This window comes from Sphaerodactylus townsendi, linkage group LG07, assembly GCF_021028975.2.
Source record: "Sphaerodactylus townsendi isolate TG3544 linkage group LG07, MPM_Stown_v2.3, whole genome shotgun sequence".
NCBI classification, from domain to species: Eukaryota; Metazoa; Chordata; class Lepidosauria; order Squamata; family Sphaerodactylidae; genus Sphaerodactylus; species Sphaerodactylus townsendi.
The window spans coordinates 10,036,429-10,060,569 of NC_059431.1; the positions used below are offsets into that span (position 1 = coordinate 10,036,429).

At 75.1% G+C, this 24,141-nt stretch overlaps 1 protein-coding gene across 1 annotated transcript in view; it reads right to left on the minus strand.

Annotated features, from left to right (window-relative positions):
* Positions 1-24,141, minus strand: part of EPG5 (ectopic P-granules 5 autophagy tethering factor) — an 82,567-nt gene that overhangs the window by 31,464 nt on the left and 26,962 nt on the right. Inside the window, 7 exon segments of the mRNA XM_048504315.1 lie at positions 1,810-1,952; positions 3,481-3,643; positions 4,449-4,620; positions 6,750-6,763; positions 7,707-7,744; positions 8,532-8,670; positions 9,087-9,299. Coding sequence (XP_048360272.1) covers positions 1,810-1,952; positions 3,481-3,643; positions 4,449-4,620; positions 6,750-6,763; positions 7,707-7,744; positions 8,532-8,670; positions 9,087-9,299 — 882 coding nt within the window.

Below are 24,141 nucleotides of genomic sequence, written 5' to 3' on the forward strand. Positions count from 1 at the left end.
ACCTGAGCAGCAGACTCCAATCTGGAGAACCTGGTTTGTTTTCTTAGGCCCTTTCCGCACGGGCCTTTTACAGCGCCCTGGGGACGGCAAAAACGCCGTCCCGAGGGAGCTGTTCACATGGGGGGAGCGGCGCGAAGCAGTCATTTTCCCACCTCGCTCAATGAGCGAGGTTTTTAGAAAATGGCGGCTTCCAGTCGCTGCCGTGCGAACGGCAGCAGCTGGAAGGCACCATTCCTCCCCCCTTGCCTGATCGACTTACCATCCCTGCAACCGTCCGGCGCGTCGCCGAGGCCTGGGGACACGCCCTCCCTGCCCTGCGACTCTGGAGTGGTCGCGCAGGGCAGGGGGGCGTGTCCCCTGGCCTCGGAGACACGCTGGACGGTTGCAGGGACGGTAAGTCGATCGGGCGACGACGCAGTGCGGCACCGTCTTCCCGGTCGTTACCGGGACCGTTCGTGCGAACAGTCCCGGGGGGGTTGGGTCGGCATCATATACGCCGACCCGACCTCCAGCGTGGCCTTGCGGAAGCAGCCTTAGCTCCTACACATGACTCCTGCTGGGTGACATTGGCCTAATTGCAGTTCAGCCCTCTGACGTCACATGATGCCTGTTGTGGGGAGAGAAAAGGAAAGACGCTTGTAAGGCTCTTTGATTCTTCTTACAGGAGAGAAGGGGGGGGGGGTGTATATATCCAAACTCCTCTTCTTCAAAGCTGTGGGAAATTTGTCGTCTAAAAGAAAACCCACAACAGCCCAATACGTTTTGCTCGCACAATCATGAGCTCACATGTACTGATTTTTTTCGTGCTACTGCGGTCTTTTTGCGTTGTGCAGAGAGCCAGCGTGGTGTAGTGGTTGAGAGCAGGTGGATTCTAATCTGGAGAACTGGGTTTGATCCCCCACTCCTCCACCTGAGTGGCGAAGGCTTATCTGGTGAACCAGATGTGTTTCCTCACTCCTACATTCCTGCTGGGTGATCTTGGGCTAAGTCACAGTTCTCTCAGGACTCTTTCAGCCCCACCTACCTCACAAGGTGTCTGTTGTGGGGAAAGGAAGGGAAAGGAATTTGTAAGCCACCTTGAGTCTCCTTGCAGGAGAGAAAGGTGGGGTATAAATCCAAACTCTTCTTCTACTTCTTCTTCTTCTAGTATGAGATTCCAGAGGATCCCGCGACCATCCAGGATGGCTGAAGGGGAATGGGGGGGAGGGGCATCAGGGTGTGCACAGAAGACTTCCCTCTGAAATATGAGGCCCCTTCCGCACATGCAGAATAATCCACTTTCAACCCACTTTCAGTGCACTTTGAAACTGTGCGGAATAGCAAAACCCACTTGCAAACAATTGTGAAAGGGGACTGAAAGTGCATTATTCTGCAGTCGCAGAAGGGGCCTAAGAGGAGGAGGAGGAGGAGAAGAAGAAGAGTTTGGATTTATATCCCCCCTTTCTCTTCTGTAGGAGACTCAAAGGGGCTGACAATCTCCTTGCCCTTCCCCCCTCACAACAAACACCCTGTGAGGTGGGTGGGGCTGAGAGAGCTCCGAGAAGCTGTGACTAGCCCAAGGTCACCCAGCTGGCGTGTGTGGGAGTGCACAGGCTAATCTGAATTCCCTCAGGTGGCAGAGCTGGGAATCAAACCCGGTTCCTCCAGATTAGATACACGAGCTGTTAACCTCCTATGCCACTGCTGCTCCACTAGCTAGTTGCTCACCAAGTATTCAAATTTCCAACACTTCCTACCGGAAGTCAAAAAGCTCCGCCGAGCCCACATTGAACAGCAAGCAGGAGAAGCAACACCGCCCGGGCCACTCACGTGATAAAGTTTTCCAAGTGCACCGCGGCTTCCACAACACCTAGAGAAGGGGGTTTCGTGGCTTCTGCCTGCAGCAACTTCACTTCTTTCTTCAGGGCATGGAGCTGCTGGCCGACGGCTTCGTTTTTATACTTCCCTTCAAACTGGGGCGGGGTGGAAAAGGAGACGAGTTGCAAACAGAACCCAGGCACCTGATTTATCCGAGCGTTTGTGATCTGCTTTTCTCAAAGCCACTCGCAGAGAGAAAAAAATCAACAATACAACCAGTATTACGATGCCCCACTCACAAAGAAATGAGGGCAAAACTGTTTGACGCTCTTCCAACATCAATTTTTCTTGGCCCTGAGGACTGTGCCATGGAAAGGCTATTAGAAGATGCCAATCCGAATATAACCAGAGAGGTGGCAAAATTTAGTGCTTTTGTGGTTAAAAGGCGTGGACAAGTAGGGCAACAAAAATAGGAACTTTGGATCCGTGATTTTATCTTTTATTCAAATTTTATTTCAGTTTTTAACTTGAACTTATATTATGGTTTGGACAAACAGTCTTTGGAAACTGGTTACCTCAATTTTATTTTGTATCTGGTCTGGAAATGTACTATCTGGATTGGATTTTATATTTGATATTTTCTGGTCTTTGACCGAAATAAAATATTGATTGATTGATTGATTGATTGATTGATTGATTGATTGATTGATTGATTGATTGATTGATTGATTGATTGATTGATTGATTGATAGATAAAACCAGTAGTAATAAATCAGTACAGAATTAAAAACACCAACAAACCACGCTCCAATGCAAAACACTGGTCTGCGGGTAAGAAAAGGTCTTCCTCAAGAGAACAGCCAGAACCGCGCCTCGGAAATGCTGGCTATTCTACAGGCAGGCTGCTTTGCAACAAGACTTGGGAAGTTTCAACTGCAATTAACAATAAACAAAAAACACCGCCAGTCCCGCTGCTTAAGAACACAAACACACAAACTTTGATACTTACTAATGAATTTACTAAGGCTCATTCCGCACATGCAGAATAATGCACTTTCAAACTGCTTTCAGTGCTCTTTGAAGCTGTGCGGAATAGCAAAATCCTTCACAACTTGCAAACAGTTGTGAAAGTGGTTTGAAAACGCATTATTTTGCGTGTGCAGAAGGGGTCTAAGTGAATTGGAAAGTGAAATTAAGTGCACTGCTGTCTCAAACAGCTGTGAAAATATACAAATACAAAAAGTCACAAAAAGTATAATCACTAACAATATACATGCCTCGGAGAGTTGTGGAGTCTCCTCCTTTAGAGGTTTTTAAACAGAGGCTGGATGAACATATATCAGGAGTGCTTTAATTGTGTGTTCCTGCATTGCAGGGGGTTCGACTGGATGGCCCTTAGGGCAGTGATGGCGAACCTTTTTGAGACTGAGTGCCCAAATTGCAACCCAAACCCCACTTATTTATCGCAAAGTGCCAACCCGCCAATTTAACCTGAATGCTGAGGTTTTAGTTTAGAAAAAACCAGTTGGCAAGTGGTTTCTTCCTCTTCTAGAAATTGCCTCCAAAGACATTTTCAAGGGTGGGGAAATGTCTTTTCTTGACAGTTCATTATAGATTAAATAGTCCATTGCAATAACATCACAAAGCTATAGCATCCCGGGGGAGCGGAATGTCTGTTCTCACCTGAATTGTTACAAGTGCTGCCCCTTGGCAGGGCTTCCCAGAACTGCCCCGACACTCCAGACGAAGGACCACCTGCTCTTCTCTGTTGGTGTAAAGCTTTGGCAAAGTGTCCAGCGTCTCACTGTTAAAAGCGACTTGCTGGGATTCTCGGATTGCTGCAGTTCTGAAAGATTAAAAAAAATAATAATAAACCGGGCATTTTTACAACAACAAACCACAAAGTGTAACGCACCATCTCCTCAAATACTTGGCATTTTCCAACTGCAGATATCAGACACAGGAAGAAGAAGAGTTTGGATTTATATCCCCCCTTTCTCTCCTGCAGGAGACTCAAAGGGGCTGACAATCTCCTTGCCCTTCCCCCCCCACAACAAACACCCTGTGAGGTGGGTGGGGCTGAGAGAGCTCCGAGAAGCTGTGACTAGCCCAAGGTCACCCAGCTGGCATGTGTGGGAGTGCACAGGCTAATCTGAATTCCCCAGATAAGCCTCCACAGCTCAAGCGGCAGAGCGGGGAATCAAACCCGGTTCCTCCAGATCAGAGTGCACCTGCTCTTAACCACTTGTTGTAGAACAGCAGCTTTATTGGTTCGGGATCTACCTTGGCAAAGCCAGGACTGGAGAAATCCCGCGCAAACTGCAATAGTAAAAGAACTGGCAGCCCCCCCCAGCCTGGGAAAGCCCCCCAGAAAGTAAGTGCAAGAAAATAACAGGAGATGGGCAGGCAATGACCTTGACGCCACCTGGTATCACTACACATTCTACAGCAGTAAAGAAAAGGCAGTTAGAAATACAGTTAACCCCTACCAACCTCCCCACAATGAAACGAAACAGCAGCATAAGCAAAGTCCCAAATACAGGCCTCCTGACAATGCCACTGCTGCTCTCAAGGTGCAATCAATTCATCAGCAAAGGTGATGCAAAGGAAGGTGCAATCAATTCATCAGCCAAAAAAGGTCTGCCCCTTACTTGGCATGGTGCTGTAAAATGCTGAGGTTGGCACGAACTAGTTCTTTGGCTTTGCTCTGATTGACTAAGCTGGAAGGAGAAACCACAGGCACGGGGGCTTTCATCGGCTGGAGGGCGAGAGAGGGGCGGGGCGTGTCGTACTTCTGCAAATTGCTGACGATTCTCTCTTTGGCTGAAAAAGAAGGAAGAGGCAGGATTCATCTCCAACACTGCTGACTTTGCGGGCAGGTGATATTTTTAGGGAAACATTCACTTTGGGAAACTGCATAGCATCTGAAAAAAACACAGCCTCTCATAAGCATGAGCATTTTTATTGTGGTTGTGCACGCACGAAATTTACAGCAGCATTCCTCAATGCACACAATTCCAGACTCATACCCCATCCTCACTTTCCCCTTCCTCCACCCATCCCTACACAGCCCCAAACACATCAACACGAAGCCGCGGGGTTTAGCATAGCCACAGCTCTAGAGTAGAAGCTGTCTCTAAGCCTCTTTGTCCTAGTTTTGATAGACCTATATCGTCTGCCGGATGGCAACAGTTCAAAAAGAGAGTGTGCTGGATGAGACGGGTCTCTCGGAATATTTTAGGCTTTCTTTAGGCTTTGGGAATTATAGAGTTCTTCCAAGGAGGGGAGAGGGCAGCCGATAATCCTCTGTGCAGGAGTGATCACCCTTTGGAGCGCCTTCCTATCTGCCACTGTGCAACTGGAGAACCATACACAGATGCAATAGGTTAAGACACTCTCTATAGCTCAGCGGTAAAAGGACACCAGGAGTTTTCCATTCAGTTGTTGTTTCCTTAACAGTCTCAGATACCGTGTTTCCCCGAATATAAGACAGTGTCTTATATTAATTTTTGCTCCCAAAGATGCGCTATGTCTTATTTTCAGGGGATGTCTTATTTTTCTGTGTTCGTCGGGCATGCTTCCAAACAAAAACTTTGCTATGTCTTACTTTCGGGGGATGCCTTATATTTCGCACTTCAGCAAAACCTCTACTATGTCTTATTTTTCGGGGATGTCTTATATTAGGGGAAACAGGGTAGTACAGTCTTTGCTGGGCCTTCTTAACCACCGCGGCAGTCTGTACGCCCCAGGTCAAGTCCTCTTTAATCATAACGCCCAGAAATTTAAAACTAGTCACCCGCTCTACTTGATCTCCATTTATAGTCAAGGGCTGAACTTCTGAGCTATTCCTTCTATAGTCCACTATAAGCTCCTTTGTCTTGTTAGTATTAAGAACCAGGTTATTTTCCCTGCACCATGAGAGCAATCGGTCCACCTCACTCCTATGTTTTAAGGACAGAGATCTTTCCCCCTTCAACATTAGAAGACACATCTGAACAGTGCTCTGTTGTTGTATTATCAAAGGCCTCAACGGCCAGAATCCACTGGCCGTTGTGGGTTTTCTGGGCTTTGGGGCCGTGGTCTGGTAGTTTCTGCTCCAAATGTCTTGTCCACATCTATGGATGGCATTTTCAGAGGGCAGTTCAAAGCCGTGCCTCAAATCCCAGTGTAAGCCCTCTGACCAATCCTATAAAATATATATATTTCTCATAGCAGTATATTTTCCTTTAAAAATCATATTGGCAAAAGCCAGTTGCCAAAAGTACTCCTATGGGTGTAGGTAGCCGCATGATCAACTGACCACAGCCAAAAGGTCAAAACTACTTTAACAAAAGCTAAGATAATGAGTTACTCCAGCATAACCTGGAGGTCTCATTTTGTTTGTGGGCATGATCTTGATTACCACACCTATGCTATTAGAAACTGTTAAAGAATAGCAAAGAATATGGAAAGCCAACTTGCATATCAAACTACTGCACTTCCTATCTCTTCTGGGAACCCAGGTCAGCAACAAATAGTTGTTCCTTAGACATTTCCTTCCTTCCCTTTGTCATGACTTCCTCCTAAACCAGGCCTTTTACGCTTTATCACTGGATCTAATGTCTCTTGTCAAATCTGGAATATCCTGGGCAGTGACTCTCAAGAGTTAATCACCACTTGACGCGCAAACGTTTCCTGCGTTTAACTTAACTCTCGCTGAAAGCAATTTTGGCCCCATTACCCGGGTTTGGCAGAAGATGAGCTGACTGGCGTACCTCGGCACCCCCAGAGCTGGCGGATGTGAAACGGTGGCGATTGGTTCCTGCCCCGCCAAGGAACGACCCACCTTACTTGAAGGGTTAGTTCGCCTGCGGCGGTTTGCTCTTACTAGCCTGTACGCCGCTTGGTCTGGTCAGTTTTGCGAGAACCACGAATTTGTCCTTCACGGGTTTCTGTGCTGGCAGATTCCCTACCTTCATACTGTACTCTTCGAAAGGTGGTTAGGTGCGTATTACCCCTGGCGCAACCCCCATTCCGGCTATATCATCCAATCTATCTTTCAAACCTGCTTATATCGGAGGAAACTTCAGATGTATGTGCTCTTGTGTCTTACTATTGGCTGTATATATTTTTGAACCATTTTGTAGCAAAATGCTGAAGCTCAGTTTGGACTTCTTTCATTACTCTGTGGAATATTTGTTTGCGGAATTGCTTTCCCGTATTATATACGATCTAAAAGATCTCCTCTTGGCCCCTCATGCTGCCAACGTTAGTGAACATTCCCCTTTGCTGCTTTCGAAACCATATGTGTGCTATTACACTTTTAACGGCTGGGTGGAGTTGCGCTTCGGCTAAAACCCTTACCCCTGTTAGGCCAGTAACACCAGTATCAGGAGGGCGATGGGTCAAAAAGTCATGGTCAACAGTGACAAAAGCTGCCGTGAGTTCTAACGACTATGAACAGTGCTATCTCAAAACCGATTTGGCTGCCTGCGGGCTTCGGCCGTGATGGTGAAGAGCGCGTCCTCTGGCATCCCCTGTAAATTCAGGCTGGAAGCTGGACTGGAAAGGATCCAGTACCAATGGACTCAGCAATAGATCTGTATTCGTATTGCTCGCTATCACTTCGCGCCGGCGCGGCGGGACTCAGGGGGGCTGTTTCAGCATGCGCGCTTTGCTGAACGCTCTAATTGAAACCTTGCACTAAAACATATAACCTCGCGATGGCGCTAAAACCCAAAATTCGAAAGGCTATTATGGCGGCAATATTGAATATTTCATTGAGCACGGATGGCTCTGCAAATGTGTGGCGGCAACAAAGGTTCGTTGAAGTCTATCTCGCGTCGGCAGGGAACTTAGGGAACGAAATTAGATTCCACTCTGACTTGAAGGCGGGCTAAGATTCGTCGGCTTCTACCGAAATTAATTACTGAATGCGTTCAACGTTGACGAACTCCATCCATAAATCCTAAGGAATGACACAGAACAGAATACACACGAGCAAACTTTAGCAAAAGGGGAGGATCGCGTGCAATTTCTTTGAACCCCAGACGAGAGATTCAGTAGAACAGTTGCATCAGAGAATGGAAGAAGAAGAAGAAGAAGAAGAAGAAGAAGAAGAAGAAGAAGAAGGAGGAGGAGGAGGAGGAGGAGGAGGAGGAGGAGGAGGAGGAGGAGGAGGAGGAGGAGGAGGAGGAAGAAGAAGAAGAAGAAGGAGAAGAAGAAGAAAAAGGAAGAAGAAGGAAGAAGGAGAAGGAGAAGGAGGAGGAAGAAGAAGGAAGAAGAAGAAGGAGAAGGAGGAGGAGGAGGAGGAGGAGGAGGAGAAGGAGGAGGAGGAGGAGAAGGAGGAGGAGGAGAAGGAGGAGGATGGGGAGGAGAAGAAGAAGAAGAGGAGGAGGAGGAGGAGGAGGTGGGGGTGGGGGAGGAGTTTGGATTTATACTATACTTTATGGCAAATCACACTTGCAAATTGCGCCCTTAACATTTGTTAACCAATGCAAATGGTTCTTTCTCCCACCCTGGACATTCCACAGGTAGATATACTCCACTTGCTTAACTACCATCAGATCCTCTGAAGATGCCAGCCACAGATGCAGGCAAAACGTTAGGAGAAAATGCTACTGGAACATGGCCATACAACCTGAAAAACCCACAGCACCCCAGGGATTCCGGCCAAGAAAGCCTTCGACAAAACAATAGATAAACCATTTGAAAACTGTCGGTCTCCCGGCCCCGATGCGGCAGGTCCATCTCACCTGCTGGTTCTGCATGATTTTGGCAAGGCGGTGGGCATCGTACTGCTTTGGCAAGGAGGGGAGATACGTGTCCCCTTTCTGAAAGCTCTCTTCGTCCAGCCACAAAACGCACACGTTGAAAAGCCTAAGAGCAAAACAAGAACGCCAGACTGGCTGAGGAGGCCTGAAAGGGCTTCTCCTTTGCTTAGGATTCCTTACCAGGACAAGCAGAAACGGCTGACAGATTTCCCCAGGAGTCATATTTCCCAACAGAGGAAGAGTTTGGATTTATGCCCCACTTTGCTTAACCATCCTGATCTGTAACTACCGGTAGGGCTTCTTTTTGGAGTAGGTCTTATTTTTTAAGCATCCTCCAAAAACCCTGAACAATCATGATAGGGCTTATTTTCGGGGTAGGGCTTATTTTTGGGGAAACACAGCACCTATCTAAGTCCTTCACTACACCACCGGCAGAGATGCAGAGGGAAAACAGCAGCAGCAGAAATCCTGCTTTGTACGGTCACTCCCCATGCATATACAAAACCAGTGGGGTGTTTGCCTGACCCAATTCCTTATTGCAGCTCCGGAGAGGTCAGGTAGTCCGGCTTTCCGCATCCTTTCTCCGCTGTCTTTTCGCTGCACTCCGCTGGGCTCATTGGGCGGAGAGCTTTGCTGGCAGCGTGGTGGAAGTCCGCTGCCTCGACCAGCCGCTGTTTGAGGTCGTTTAAGAGGCTGAGCTGAGCAGGACTTTGGAAAAACCTTTTTCCGATGCAGCCATCTACAGGTAGCCTTGAAAACAGAATCCTGGTCATTTGCAAGCAACGCCCAGGGTTTCACTTAAAGGGGCCGCGTGTGCGGAAAGGCCCTTAGAGATGCCAGTGCACAGAGCCCACAAATAAGAACATAAGAACTAGCCTGCTGGATCAGATCAGAGTCCATCTAGTCCAGCTCTCTGCTACTCGCAGAGATATACTCCACTTTAGCAAATTTTTATGGAGGAGAAGTCGATCTGTGGCTATCAATCTTGATCCTCCTTGATCTGAACATAAGAACATAAGAACATAAGAACAAGCCAGCTGGATCAGACCAAAGTCCATCTAGTCCAGCTCTCTGCTACTCGCAGTGGCCCACCAGGTGCCTTGGGGAGTTCACATGCAGGAGGTGAAAGCAATGGCCACCTGCTGCTGCTGCTGCTCTCGAGCACCTGGTCTGCTAAGGCATTTGCAGTCTCAGAATGTCAACTCAATGCATGGCAGCTGTAAAAAAGGCAAACTCTATGCTGGGGGGGGTGGGGGGGGGGGGGGGTGGGGGGGGGGGGGGGTGGGGGGGGGGGGGGGTGGGGGGGGGGGGGGGTGGGGGGGGGGGGGGGTGGGGGGGGGGGGGGGTGGGGGGGGGGGGGGGTGGGGGGGGGGGGGGGTGGGGGGGGGGGGGGGTGGGGGGGGGGGGGGGTGGGGGGGGGGGGGGGTGGGGGGGGGGGGGGGTGGGGGGGGGGGGGGGTGGGGGGGGGGGGGGGTGGGGGGGGGGGGGGGTGGGGGGGGGGGGGGGTGGGGGGGGGGGGGGGTGGGGGGGGGGGGGGGTGGGGGGGGGGGGGGGTGGGGGGGGGGGGGGGTGGGGGGGGGGGGGGGTGGGGGGGGGGGGGGGTGGGGGGGGGGGGGGGTGGGGGGGGGGGGGGGTGGGGGGGGGGGGGGGTGGGGGGGGGGGGGGGTGGGGGGGGGGGGGGGTGGGGGGGGGGGGGGGTGGGGGGGGGGGGGGGTGGGGGGGGGGGGGGGTGGGGGGGGGGGGGGGTGGGGGGGGGGGGGGGTGGGGGGGGGGGGGGGTGGGGGGGGGGGGGGGTGGGGGGGGGGGGGGGTGGGGGGGGGGGGGGGTGGGGGGGGGGGGGGGTGGGGGGGGGGGGGGGTGGGGGGGGGGGGGGGTGGGGGGGGGGGGGGGTGGGGGGGGGGGGGGGTGGGGGGGGGGGGGGGTGGGGGGGGGGGGGGGTGGGGGGGGGGGGGGGTGGGGGGGGGGGGGGGTGGGGGGGGGGGGGGGTGGGGGGGGGGGGGGGTGGGGGGGGGGGGGGGTGGGGGGGGGGGGGGGTGGGGGGGGGGGGGGGTGGGGGGGGGGGGGGGTGGGGGGGGGGGGGGGTGGGGGGGGGGGGGGGTGGGGGGGGGGGGGGGTGGGGGGGGGGGGGGGTGGGGGGGGGGGGGGGTGGGGGGGGGGGGGGGTGGGGGGGGGGGGGGGTGGGGGGGGGGGGGGGTGGGGGGGGGGGGGGGTGGGGGGGGGGGGGGGTGGGGGGGGGGGGGGGTGGGGGGGGGGGGGGGTGGGGGGGGGGGGGGGTGGGGGGGGGGGGGGGTGGGGGGGGGGGGGGGTGGGGGGGGGGGGGGGTGGGGGGGGGGGGGGGTGGGGGGGGGGGGGGGTGGGGGGGGGGGGGGGTGGGGGGGGGGGGGGGTGGGGGGGGGGGGGGGTGGGGGGGGGGGGGGGTGGGGGGGGGGGGGGGTGGGGGGGGGGGGGGGTGGGGGGGGGGGGGGGTGGGGGGGGGGGGGGGTGGGGGGGGGGGGGGGTGGGGGGGGGGGGGGGTGGGGGGGGGGGGGGGTGGGGGGGGGGGGGGGTGGGGGGGGGGGGGGGTGGGGGGGGGGGGGGGTGGGGGGGGGGGGGGGTGGGGGGGGGGGGGGGTGGGGGGGGGGGGGGGTGGGGGGGGGGGGGGGTGGGGGGGGGGGGGGGTGGGGGGGGGGGGGGGTGGGGGGGGGGGGGGGTGGGGGGGGGGGGGGGTGGGGGGGGGGGGGGGTGGGGGGGGGGGGGGGTGGGGGGGGGGGGGGGTGGGGGGGGGGGGGGGTGGGGGGGGGGGGGGGTGGGGGGGGGGGGGGGTGGGGGGGGGGGGGGGTGGGGGGGGGGGGGGGTGGGGGGGGGGGGGGGTGGGGGGGGGGGGGGGTGGGGGGGGGGGGGGGTGGGGGGGGGGGGGGGTGGGGGGGGGGGGGGGTGGGGGGGGGGGGGGGTGGGGGGGGGGGGGGGTGGGGGGGGGGGGGGGTGGGGGGGGGGGGGGGTGGGGGGGGGGGGGGGTGGGGGGGGGGGGGGGTGGGGGGGGGGGGGGGTGGGGGGGGGGGGGGGTGGGGGGGGGGGGGGGTGGGGGGGGGGGGGGGTGGGGGGGGGGGGGGGTGGGGGGGGGGGGGGGTGGGGGGGGGGGGGGGTGGGGGGGGGGGGGGGTGGGGGGGGGGGGGGGTGGGGGGGGGGGGGGGTGGGGGGGGGGGGGGGTGGGGGGGGGGGGGGGTGGGGGGGGGGGGGGGTGGGGGGGGGGGGGGGTGGGGGGGGGGGGGGGTGGGGGGGGGGGGGGGTGGGGGGGGGGGGGGGTGGGGGGGGGGGGGGGTGGGGGGGGGGGGGGGTGGGGGGGGGGGGGGGTGGGGGGGGGGGGGGGTGGGGGGGGGGGGGGGTGGGGGGGGGGGGGGGTGGGGGGGGGGGGGGGTGGGGGGGGGGGGGGGTGGGGGGGGGGGGGGGTGGGGGGGGGGGGGGGTGGGGGGGGGGGGGGGTGGGGGGGGGGGGGGGTGGGGGGGGGGGGGGGTGGGGGGGGGGGGGGGTGGGGGGGGGGGGGGGTGGGGGGGGGGGGGGGTGGGGGGGGGGGGGGGTGGGGGGGGGGGGGGGTGGGGGGGGGGGGGGGTGGGGGGGGGGGGGGGTGGGGGGGGGGGGGGGTGGGGGGGGGGGGGGGTGGGGGGGGGGGGGGGTGGGGGGGGGGGGGGGTGGGGGGGGGGGGGGGTGGGGGGGGGGGGGGGTGGGGGGGGGGGGGGGTGGGGGGGGGGGGGGGTGGGGGGGGGGGGGGGTGGGGGGGGGGGGGGGTGGGGGGGGGGGGGGGTGGGGGGGGGGGGGGGTGGGGGGGGGGGGGGGTGGGGGGGGGGGGGGGTGGGGGGGGGGGGGGGTGGGGGGGGGGGGGGGTGGGGGGGGGGGGGGGTGGGGGGGGGGGGGGGTGGGGGGGGGGGGGGGTGGGGGGGGGGGGGGGTGGGGGGGGGGGGGGGTGGGGGGGGGGGGGGGTGGGGGGGGGGGGGGGTGGGGGGGGGGGGGGGTGGGGGGGGGGGGGGGTGGGGGGGGGGGGGGGTGGGGGGGGGGGGGGGTGGGGGGGGGGGGGGGTGGGGGGGGGGGGGGGTGGGGGGGGGGGGGGGTGGGGGGGGGGGGGGGTGGGGGGGGGGGGGGGTGGGGGGGGGGGGGGGTGGGGGGGGGGGGGGGTGGGGGGGGGGGGGGGTGGGGGGGGGGGGGGGTGGGGGGGGGGGGGGGTGGGGGGGGGGGGGGGTGGGGGGGGGGGGGGGTGGGGGGGGGGGGGGGTGGGGGGGGGGGGGGGTGGGGGGGGGGGGGGGTGGGGGGGGGGGGGGGTGGGGGGGGGGGGGGGTGGGGGGGGGGGGGGGTGGGGGGGGGGGGGGGTGGGGGGGGGGGGGGGTGGGGGGGGGGGGGGGTGGGGGGGGGGGGGGGTGGGGGGGGGGGGGGGTGGGGGGGGGGGGGGGTGGGGGGGGGGGGGGGTGGGGGGGGGGGGGGGTGGGGGGGGGGGGGGGTGGGGGGGGGGGGGGGTGGGGGGGGGGGGGGGTGGGGGGGGGGGGGGGTGGGGGGGGGGGGGGGTGGGGGGGGGGGGGGGTGGGGGGGGGGGGGGGTGGGGGGGGGGGGGGGTGGGGGGGGGGGGGGGTGGGGGGGGGGGGGGGTGGGGGGGGGGGGGGGTGGGGGGGGGGGGGGGTGGGGGGGGGGGGGGGTGGGGGGGGGGGGGGGTGGGGGGGGGGGGGGGTGGGGGGGGGGGGGGGTGGGGGGGGGGGGGGGTGGGGGGGGGGGGGGGTGGGGGGGGGGGGGGGTGGGGGGGGGGGGGGGTGGGGGGGGGGGGGGGTGGGGGGGGGGGGGGGTGGGGGGGGGGGGGGGTGGGGGGGGGGGGGGGTGGGGGGGGGGGGGGGTGGGGGGGGGGGGGGGTGGGGGGGGGGGGGGGTGGGGGGGGGGGGGGGTGGGGGGGGGGGGGGGTGGGGGGGGGGGGGGGTGGGGGGGGGGGGGGGTGGGGGGGGGGGGGGGTGGGGGGGGGGGGGGGTGGGGGGGGGGGGGGGTGGGGGGGGGGGGGGGTGGGGGGGGGGGGGGGTGGGGGGGGGGGGGGGTGGGGGGGGGGGGGGGTGGGGGGGGGGGGGGGTGGGGGGGGGGGGGGGTGGGGGGGGGGGGGGGTGGGGGGGGGGGGGGGTGGGGGGGGGGGGGGGTGGGGGGGGGGGGGGGTGGGGGGGGGGGGGGGTGGGGGGGGGGGGGGGTGGGGGGGGGGGGGGGTGGGGGGGGGGGGGGGTGGGGGGGGGGGGGGGTGGGGGGGGGGGGGGGTGGGGGGGGGGGGGGGTGGGGGGGGGGGGGGGTGGGGGGGGGGGGGGGTGGGGGGGGGGGGGGGTGGGGGGGGGGGGGGGTGGGGGGGGGGGGGGGTGGGGGGGGGGGGGGGTGGGGGGGGGGGGGGGTGGGGGGGGGGGGGGGTGGGGGGGGGGGGGGGTGGGGGGGGGGGGGGGTGGGGGGGGGGGGGGGTGGGGGGGGGGGGGGGTGGGGGGGGGGGGGGGTGGGGGGGGGGGGGGGTGGGGGGGGGGGGGGGTGGGGGGGGGGGGGGGTGGGGGGGGGGGGGGGTGGGGGGGGGGGGGGGTGGGGGGGGGGGGGGGTGGGGGGGGGGGGGGGTGGGGGGGGGGGGGGGTGGGGGGGGGGGGGGGTGGGGGGGGGGGGGGGTGGGGGGGGGGGGGGGTGGGGGGGGGGGGGGGTGGGGGGGGGGGGGGGTGGGGGGGGGGGGGGGTGGGGGGGGGGGGGGGTGGGGGGGGGGGGGGGTGGGGGGGGGGGGGGGTGGGGGGGGGGGGGGGTGGGGGGGGGGGGGGGTGGGGGGGGGGGGGGGTGGGGGGGGGGGGGGGTGGGGGGGGGGGGGGGTGGGGGGGGGGGGGGGTGGGGGGGGGGGGGGGTGGGGGGGGGGGGGGGTGGGGGGGGGGGGGGGTGGGGGGGGGGGGGGGTGGGGGGGGGGGGGGGTGGGGGGGGGGGGGGGTGGGGGGGGGGGGGGGTGGGGGGGGGGGGGGGTGGGGGGGGGGGGGGGTGGGGGGGGGGGGGGGTGGGGGGGGGGGGGGGTGGGGGGGGGGGGGGGTGGGGGGGGGGGGGGGTGGGGGGGGGGGGGGGTGGGGGGGGGGGGGGGTGGGGGGGGGGGGGGGTGGGGGGGGGGGGGGGTGGGGGGGGGGGGGGGTGGGGGGGGGGGGGGGTGGGGGGGGGGGGGGGTGGGGGGGGGGGGGGGTGGGGGGGGGGGGGGGTGGGGGGGGGGGGGGGTGGGGGGGGGGGGGGGTGGGGGGGGGGGGGGGTGGGGGGGGGGGGGGGTGGGGGGGGGGGGGGGTGGGGGGGGGGGGGGGTGGGGGGGGGGGGGGGTGGGGGGGGGGGGGGGTGGGGGGGGGGGGGGGTGGGGGGGGGGGGGGGTGGGGGGGGGGGGGGGTGGGGGGGGGGGGGGGTGGGGGGGGGGGGGGGTGGGGGGGGGGGGGGGTGGGGGGGGGGGGGGGTGGGGGGGGGGGGGGGTGGGGGGGGGGGGGGGTGGGGGGGGGGGGGGGTGGGGGGGGGGGGGGGTGGGGGGGGGGGGGGGTGGGGGGGGGGGGGGGTGGGGGGGGGGGGGGGTGGGGGGGGGGGGGGGTGGGGGGGGGGGGGGGTGGGGGGGGGGGGGGGTGGGGGGGGGGGGGGGTGGGGGGGGGGGGGGGTGGGGGGGGGGGGGGGTGGGGGGGGGGGGGGGTGGGGGGGGGGGGGGGTGGGGGGGGGGGGGGGTGGGGGGGGGGGGGGGTGGGGGGGGGGGGGGGTGGGGGGGGGGGGGGGTGGGGGGGGGGGGGGGTGGGGGGGGGGGGGGGTGGGGGGGGGGGGGGGTGGGGGGGGGGGGGGGTGGGGGGGGGGGGGGGTGGGGGGGGGGGGGGGTGGGGGGGGGGGGGGGTGGGGGGGGGGGGGGGTGGGGGGGGGGGGGGGTGGGGGGGGGGGGGGGTGGGGGGGGGGGGGGGTGGGGGGGGGGGGGGGTGGGGGGGGGGGGGGGTGGGGGGGGGGGGGGGTGGGGGGGGGGGGGGGTGGGGGGGGGGGGGGGTGGGGGGGGGGGGGGGTGGGGGGGGGGGGGGGTGGGGGGGGGGGGGGGTGGGGGGGGGGGGGGGTGGGGGGGGGGGGGGGTGGGGGGGGGGGGGGGTGGGGGGGGGGGGGGGTGGGGGGGGGGGGGGGTGGGGGGGGGGGGGGGTGGGGGGGGGGGGGGGTGGGGGGGGGGGGGGGTGGGGGGGGGGGGGGGTGGGGGGGGGGGGGGGTGGGGGGGGGGGGGGGTGGGGGGGGGGGGGGGTGGGGGGGGGGGGGGGTGGGGGGGGGGGGGGGTGGGGGGGGGGGGGGGTGGGGGGGGGGGGGGGTGGGGGGGGGGGGGGGTGGGGGGGGGGGGGGGTGGGGGGGGGGGGGGGTGGGGGGGGGGGGGGGTGGGGGGGGGGGGGGGTGGGGGGGGGGGGGGGTGGGGGGGGGGGGGGGTGGGGGGGGGGGGGGGTGGGGGGGGGGGGGGGTGGGGGGGGGGGGGGGTGGGGGGGGGGGGGGGTGGGGGGGGGGGGGGGTGGGGGGGGGGGGGGGTGGGGGGGGGGGGGGGTGGGGGGGGGGGGGGGTGGGGGGGGGGGGGGGTGGGGGGGGGGGGGGGTGGGGGGGGGGGGGGGTGGGGGGGGGGGGGGGTGGGGGGGGGGGGGGGTGGGGGGGGGGGGGGGTGGGGGGGGGGGGGGGTGGGGGGGGGGGGGGGTGGGGGGGGGGGGGGGTGGGGGGGGGGGGGGGTGGGGGGGGGGGGGGGTGGGGGGGGGGGGGGGTGGGGGGGGGGGGGGGTGGGGGGGGGGGGGGGTGGGGGGGGGGGGGGGTGGGGGGGGGGGGGGGTGGGGGGGGGGGGGGGTGGGGGGGGGGGGGGGTGGGGGGGGGGGGGGGTGGGGGGGGGGGGGGGTGGGGGGGGGGGGGGGTGGGGGGGGGGGGGGGTGGGGGGGGGGGGGGGTGGGGGGGGGGGGGGGTGGGGGGGGGGGGGGGTGGGGGGGGGGGGGGGTGGGGGGGGGGGGGGGTGGGGGGGGGGGGGGGTGGGGGGGGGGGGGGGTGGGGGGGGGGGGGGGTGGGGGGGGGGGGGGGTGGGGGGGGGGGGGGGTGGGGGGGGGGGGGGGTGGGGGGGGGGGGGGGTGGGGGGGGGGGGGGGTGGGGGGGGGGGGGGGTGGGGGGGGGGGGGGGTGGGGGGGGGGGGGGGTGGGGGGGGGGGGGGGTGGGGGGGGGGGGGGGTGGGGGGGGGGGGGGGTGGGGGGGGGGGGGGGTGGGGGGGGGGGGGGGTGGGGGGGGGGGGGGGTGGGGGGGGGGGGGGGTGGGGGGGGGGGGGGGTGGGGGGGGGGGGGGGTGGGGGGGGGGGGGGGTGGGGGGGGGGGGGGGTGGGGGGGGGGGGGGGTGGGGGGGGGGGGGGGTGGGGGGGGGGGGGGGTGGGGGGGGGGGGGGGTGGGGGGGGGGGGGGGTGGGGGGGGGGGGGGGTGGGGGGGGGGGGGGGTGGGGGGGGGGGGGGGTGGGGGGGGGGGGGGGTGGGGGGGGGGGGGGGTGGGGGGGGGGGGGGGTGGGGGGGGGGGGGGGTGGGGGGGGGGGGGGGTGGGGGGGGGGGGGGGTGGGGGGGGGGGGGGGTGGGGGGGGGGGGGGGTGGGGGGGGGGGGGGGTGGGGGGGGGGGGGGGTGGGGGGGGGGGGGGGTGGGGGGGGGGGGGGGTGGGGGGGGGGGGGGGTGGGGGGGGGGGGGGGTGGGGGGGGGGGGGGGTGGGGGGGGGGGGGGGTGGGGGGGGGGGGGGGTGGGGGGGGGGGGGGGTGGGGGGGGGGGGGGGTGGGGGGGGGGGGGGGTGGGGGGGGGGGGGGGTGGGGGGGGGGGGGGGTGGGGGGGGGGGGGGGTGGGGGGGGGGGGGGGTGGGGGGGGGGGGGGGTGGGGGGGGGGGGGGGTGGGGGGGGGGGGGGGTGGGGGGGGGGGGGGGTGGGGGGGGGGGGGGGTGGGGGGGGGGGGGGGTGGGGGGGGGGGGGGGTGGGGGGGGGGGGGGGTGGGGGGGGGGGGGGGTGGGGGGGGGGGGGGGTGGGGGGGGGGGGGGGTGGGGGGGGGGGGGGGTGGGGGGGGGGGGGGGTGGGGGGGGGGGGGGGTGGGGGGGGGGGGGGGTGGGGGGGGGGGGGGGTGGGGGGGGGGGGGGGTGGGGGGGGGGGGGGGTGGGGGGGGGGGGGGGTGGGGGGGGGGGGGGGTGGGGGGGGGGGGGGGTGGGGGGGGGGGGGGGTGGGGGGGGGGGGGGGTGGGGGGGGGGGGGGGTGGGGGGGGGGGGGGGTGGGGGGGGGGGGGGGTGGGGGGGGGGGGGGGTGGGGGGGGGGGGGGGTGGGGGGGGGGGGGGGTGGGGGGGGGGGGGGGTGGGGGGGGGGGGGGGTGGGGGGGGGGGGGGGTGGGGGGGGGGGGGGGTGGGGGGGGGGGGGGGTGGGGGGGGGGGGGGGTGGGGGGGGGGGGGGGTGGGGGGGGGGGGGGGTGGGGGGGGGGGGGGGTGGGGGGGGGGGGGGGTGGGGGGGGGGGGGGGTGGGGGGGGGGGGGGGTGGGGGGGGGGGGGGGTGGGGGGGGGGGGGGGTGGGGGGGGGGGGGGGTGGGGGGGGGGGGGGGTGGGGGGGGGGGGGGGTGGGGGGGGGGGGGGGTGGGGGGGGGGGGGGGTGGGGGGGGGGGGGGGTGGGGGGGGGGGGGGGTGGGGGGGGGGGGGGGTGGGGGGGGGGGGGGGTGGGGGGGGGGGGGGGTGGGGGGGGGGGGGGGTGGGGGGGGGGGGGGGTGGGGGGGGGGGGGGGTGGGGGGGGGGGGGGGTGGGGGGGGGGGGGGGTGGGGGGGGGGGGGGGTGGGGGGGGGGGGGGGTGGGGGGGGGGGGGGGTGGGGGGGGGGGGGGGTGGGGGGGGGGGGGGGTGGGGGGGGGGGGGGGTGGGGGGGGGGGGGGGTGGGGGGGGGGGGGGGTGGGGGGGGGGGGGGGTGGGGGGGGGGGGGGGTGGGGGGGGGGGGGGGTGGGGGGGGGGGGGGGTGGGGGGGGGGGGGGGTGGGGGGGGGGGGGGGTGGGGGGGGGGGGGGGTGGGGGGGGGGGGGGGTGGGGGGGGGGGGGGGTGGGGGGGGGGGGGGGTGGGGGGGGGGGGGGGTGGGGGGGGGGGGGGGTGGGGGGGGGGGGGGGTGGGGGGGGGGGGGGGTGGGGGGGGGGGGGGGTGGGGGGGGGGGGGGGTGGGGGGGGGGGGGGGTGGGGGGGGGGGGGGGTGGGGGGGGGGGGGGGTGGGGGGGGGGGGGGGTGGGGGGGGGGGGGGGTGGGGGGGGGGGGGGGTGGGGGGGGGGGGGGGTGGGGGGGGGGGGGGGTGGGGGGGGGGGGGGGTGGGGGGGGGGGGGGGTGGGGGGGGGGGGGGGTGGGGGGGGGGGGGGGTGGGGGGGGGGGGGGGTGGGGGGGGGGGGGGGTGGGGGGGGGGGGGGGTGGGGGGGGGGGGGGGTGGGGGGGGGGGGGGGTGGGGGGGGGGGGGGGTGGGGGGGGGGGGGGGTGGGGGGGGGGGGGGGTGGGGGGGGGGGGGGGTGGGGGGGGGGGGGGGTGGGGGGGGGGGGGGGTGGGGGGGGGGGGGGGTGGGGGGGGGGGGGGGTGGGGGGGGGGGGGGGTGGGGGGGGGGGGGGGTGGGGGGGGGGGGGGGTGGGGGGGGGGGGGGGTGGGGGGGGGGGGGGGTGGGGGGGGGGGGGGGTGGGGGGGGGGGGGGGTGGGGGGGGGGGGGGGTGGGGGGGGGGGGGGGTGGGGGGGGGGGGGGGTGGGGGGGGGGGGGGGTGGGGGGGGGGGGGGGTGGGGGGGGGGGGGGGTGGGGGGGGGGGGGGGTGGGGGGGGGGGGGGGTGGGGGGGGGGGGGGGTGGGGGGGGGGGGGGGTGGGGGGGGGGGGGGGTGGGGGGGGGGGGGGGTGGGGGGGGGGGGGGGTGGGGGGGGGGGGGGGTGGGGGGGGGGGGGGGTGGGGGGGGGGGGGGGTGGGGGGGGGGGGGGGTGGGGGGGGGGGGGGGTGGGGGGGGGGGGGGGTGGGGGGGGGGGGGGGTGGGGGGGGGGGGGGGTGGGGGGGGGGGGGGGTGGGGGGGGGGGGGGGTGGGGGGGGGGGGGGGTGGGGGGGGGGGGGGGTGGGGGGGGGGGGGGGTGGGGGGGGGGGGGGGTGGGGGGGGGGGGGGGTGGGGGGGGGGGGGGGTGGGGGGGGGGGGGGGTGGGGGGGGGGGGGGGTGGGGGGGGGGGGGGGTGGGGGGGGGGGGGGGTGGGGGGGGGGGGGGGTGGGGGGGGGGGGGGGTGGGGGGGGGGGGGGGTGGGGGGGGGGGGGGGTGGGGGGGGGGGGGGGTGGGGGGGGGGGGGGGTGGGGGGGGGGGGGGGTGGGGGGGGGGGGGGGTGGGGGGGGGGGGGGGTGGGGGGGGGGGGGGGTGGGGGGGGGGGGGGGTGGGGGGGGGGGGGGGTGGGGGGGGGGGGGGGTGGGGGGGGGGGGGGGTGGGGGGGGGGGGGGGTGGGGGGGGGGGGGGGTGGGGGGGGGGGGGGGTGGGGGGGGGGGGGGGTGGGGGGGGGGGGGGGTGGGGGGGGGGGGGGGTGGGGGGGGGGGGGGGTGGGGGGGGGGGGGGGTGGGGGGGGGGGGGGGTGGGGGGGGGGGGGGGTGGGGGGGGGGGGGGGTGGGGGGGGGGGGGGGTGGGGGGGGGGGGGGGTGGGGGGGGGGGGGGGTGGGGGGGGGGGGGGGTGGGGGGGGGGGGGGGTGGGGGGGGGGGGGGGTGGGGGGGGGGGGGGGTGGGGGGGGGGGGGGGTGGGGGGGGGGGGGGGTGGGGGGGGGGGGGGGTGGGGGGGGGGGGGGGTGGGGGGGGGGGGGGGTGGGGGGGGGGGGGGGTGGGGGGGGGGGGGGGTGGGGGGGGGGGGGGGTGGGGGGGGGGGGGGGTGGGGGGGGGGGGGGGTGGGGGGGGGGGGGGGTGGGGGGGGGGGGGGGTGGGGGGGGGGGGGGGTGGGGGGGGGGGGGGGTGGGGGGGGGGGGGGGTGGGGGGGGGGGGGGGTGGGGGGGGGGGGGGGTGGGGGGGGGGGGGGGTGGGGGGGGGGGGGGGTGGGGGGGGGGGGGGGTGGGGGGGGGGGGGGGTGGGGGGGGGGGGGGGTGGGGGGGGGGGGGGGTGGGGGGGGGGGGGGGTGGGGGGGGGGGGGGGTGGGGGGGGGGGGGGGTGGGGGGGGGGGGGGGTGGGGGGGGGGGGGGGTGGGGGGGGGGGGGGGTGGGGGGGGGGGGGGGTGGGGGGGGGGGGGGGTGGGGGGGGGGGGGGGTGGGGGGGGGGGGGGGTGGGGGGGGGGGGGGGTGGGGGGGGGGGGGGGTGGGGGGGGGGGGGGGTGGGGGGGGGGGGGGGTGGGGGGGGGGGGGGGTGGGGGGGGGGGGGGGTGGGGGGGGGGGGGGGTGGGGGGGGGGGGGGGTGGGGGGGGGGGGGGGTGGGGGGGGGGGGGGGTGGGGGGGGGGGGGGGTGGGGGGGGGGGGGGGTGGGGGGGGGGGGGGGTGGGGGGGGGGGGGGGTGGGGGGGGGGGGGGGTGGGGGGGGGGGGGGGTGGGGGGGGGGGGGGGTGGGGGGGGGGGGGGGTGGGGGGGGGGGGGGGTGGGGGGGGGGGGGGGTGGGGGGGGGGGGGGGTGGGGGGGGGGGGGGGTGGGGGGGGGGGGGGGTGGGGGGGGGGGGGGGTGGGGGGGGGGGGGGGTGGGGGGGGGGGGGGGTGGGGGGGGGGGGGGGTGGGGGGGGGGGGGGGTGGGGGGGGGGGGGGGTGGGGGGGGGGGGGGGTGGGGGGGGGGGGGGGTGGGGGGGGGGGGGGGTGGGGGGGGGGGGGGGTGGGGGGGGGGGGGGGTGGGGGGGGGGGGGGGTGGGGGGGGGGGGGGGTGGGGGGGGGGGGGGGTGGGGGGGGGGGGGGGTGGGGGGGGGGGGGGGTGGGGGGGGGGGGGGGTGGGGGGGGGGGGGGGTGGGGGGGGGGGGGGGTGGGGGGGGGGGGGGGTGGGGGGGGGGGGGGGTGGGGGGGGGGGGGGGTGGGGGGGGGGGGGGGTGGGGGGGGGGGGGGGTGGGGGGGGGGGGGGGTGGGGGGGGGGGGGGGTGGGGGGGGGGGGGGGTGGGGGGGGGGGGGGGTGGGGGGGGGGGGGGGTGGGGGGGGGGGGGGGTGGGGGGGGGGGGGGGTGGGGGGGGGGGGGGGTGGGGGGGGGGGGGGGTGGGGGGGGGGGGGGGTGGGGGGGGGGGGGGGTGGGGGGGGGGGGGGGTGGGGGGGGGGGGGGGTGGGGGGGGGGGGGGGTGGGGGGGGGGGGGGGTGGGGGGGGGGGGGGGTGGGGGGGGGGGGGGGTGGGGGGGGGGGGGGGTGGGGGGGGGGGGGGGTGGGGGGGGGGGGGGGTGGGGGGGGGGGGGGGTGGGGGGGGGGGGGGGTGGGGGGGGGGGGGGGTGGGGGGGGGGGGGGGTGGGGGGGGGGGGGGGTGGGGGGGGGGGGGGGTGGGGGGGGGGGGGGGTGGGGGGGGGGGGGGGTGGGGGGGGGGGGGGGTGGGGGGGGGGGGGGGTGGGGGGGGGGGGGGGTGGGGGGGGGGGGGGGTGGGGGGGGGGGGGGGTGGGGGGGGGGGGGGGTGGGGGGGGGGGGGGGTGGGGGGGGGGGGGGGTGGGGGGGGGGGGGGGTGGGGGGGGGGGGGGGTGGGGGGGGGGGGGGGTGGGGGGGGGGGGGGGTGGGGGGGGGGGGGGGTGGGGGGGGGGGGGGGTGGGGGGGGGGGGGGGTGGGGGGGGGGGGGGGTGGGGGGGGGGGGGGGTGGGGGGGGGGGGGGGTGGGGGGGGGGGGGGGTGGGGGGGGGGGGGGGTGGGGGGGGGGGGGGGTGGGGGGGGGGGGGGGTGGGGGGGGGGGGGGGTGGGGGGGGGGGGGGGTGGGGGGGGGGGGGGGTGGGGGGGGGGGGGGGTGGGGGGGGGGGGGGGTGGGGGGGGGGGGGGGTGGGGGGGGGGGGGGGTGGGGGGGGGGGGGGGTGGGGGGGGGGGGGGGTGGGGGGGGGGGGGGGTGGGGGGGGGGGGGGGTGGGGGGGGGGGGGGGTGGGGGGGGGGGGGGGTGGGGGGGGGGGGGGGTGGGGGGGGGGGGGGGTGGGGGGGGGGGGGGGTGGGGGGGGGGGGGGGTGGGGGGGGGGGGGGGTGGGGGGGGGGGGGGGTGGGGGGGGGGGGGGGTGGGGGGGGGGGGGGGTGGGGGGGGGGGGGGGTGGGGGGGGGGGGGGGTGGGGGGGGGGGGGGGTGGGGGGGGGGGGGGGTGGGGGGGGGGGGGGGTGGGGGGGGGGGGGGGTGGGGGGGGGGGGGGGTGGGGGGGGGGGGGGGTGGGGGGGGGGGGGGGTGGGGGGGGGGGGGGGTGGGGGGGGGGGGGGGTGGGGGGGGGGGGGGGTGGGGGGGGGGGGGGGTGGGGGGGGGGGGGGGTGGGGGGGGGGGGGGGTGGGGGGGGGGGGGGGTGGGGGGGGGGGGGGGTGGGGGGGGGGGGGGGTGGGGGGGGGGGGGGGTGGGGGGGGGGGGGGGTGGGGGGGGGGGGGGGTGGGGGGGGGGGGGGGTGGGGGGGGGGGGGGGTGGGGGGGGGGGGGGGTGGGGGGGGGGGGGGGTGGGGGGGGGGGGGGGTGGGGGGGGGGGGGGGTGGGGGGGGGGGGGGGTGGGGGGGGGGGGGGGTGGGGGGGGGGGGGGGTGGGGGGGGGGGGGGGTGGGGGGGGGGGGGGGTGGGGGGGGGGGGGGGTGGGGGGGGGGGGGGGTGGGGGGGGGGGGGGGTGGGGGGGGGGGGGGGTGGGGGGGGGGGGGGGTGGGGGGGGGGGGGGGTGGGGGGGGGGGGGGGTGGGGGGGGGGGGGGGTGGGGGGGGGGGGGGGTGGGGGGGGGGGGGGGTGGGGGGGGGGGGGGGTGGGGGGGGGGGGGGGTGGGGGGGGGGGGGGGTGGGGGGGGGGGGGGGTGGGGGGGGGGGGGGGTGGGGGGGGGGGGGGGTGGGGGGGGGGGGGGGTGGGGGGGGGGGGGGGTGGGGGGGGGGGGGGGTGGGGGGGGGGGGGGGTGGGGGGGGGGGGGGGTGGGGGGGGGGGGGGGTGGGGGGGGGGGGGGGTGGGGGGGGGGGGGGGTGGGGGGGGGGGGGGGTGGGGGGGGGGGGGGGTGGGGGGGGGGGGGGGTGGGGGGGGGGGGGGGTGGGGGGGGGGGGGGGTGGGGGGGGGGGGGGGTGGGGGGGGGGGGGGGTGGGGGGGGGGGGGGGTGGGGGGGGGGGGGGGTGGGGGGGGGGGGGGGTGGGGGGGGGGGGGGGTGGGGGGGGGGGGGGGTGGGGGGGGGGGGGGGTGGGGGGGGGGGGGGGTGGGGGGGGGGGGGGGTGGGGGGGGGGGGGGGTGGGGGGGGGGGGGGGTGGGGGGGGGGGGGGGTGGGGGGGGGGGGGGGTGGGGGGGGGGGGGGGTGGGGGGGGGGGGGGGTGGGGGGGGGGGGGGGTGGGGGGGGGGGGGGGTGGGGGGGGGGGGGGGTGGGGGGGGGGGGGGGTGGGGGGGGGGGGGGGTGGGGGGGGGGGGGGGTGGGGGGGGGGGGGGGTGGGGGGGGGGGGGGGTGGGGGGGGGGGGGGGTGGGGGGGGGGGGGGGTGGGGGGGGGGGGGGGTGGGGGGGGGGGGGGGTGGGGGGGGGGGGGGGTGGGGGGGGGGGGGGGTGGGGGGGGGGGGGGGTGGGGG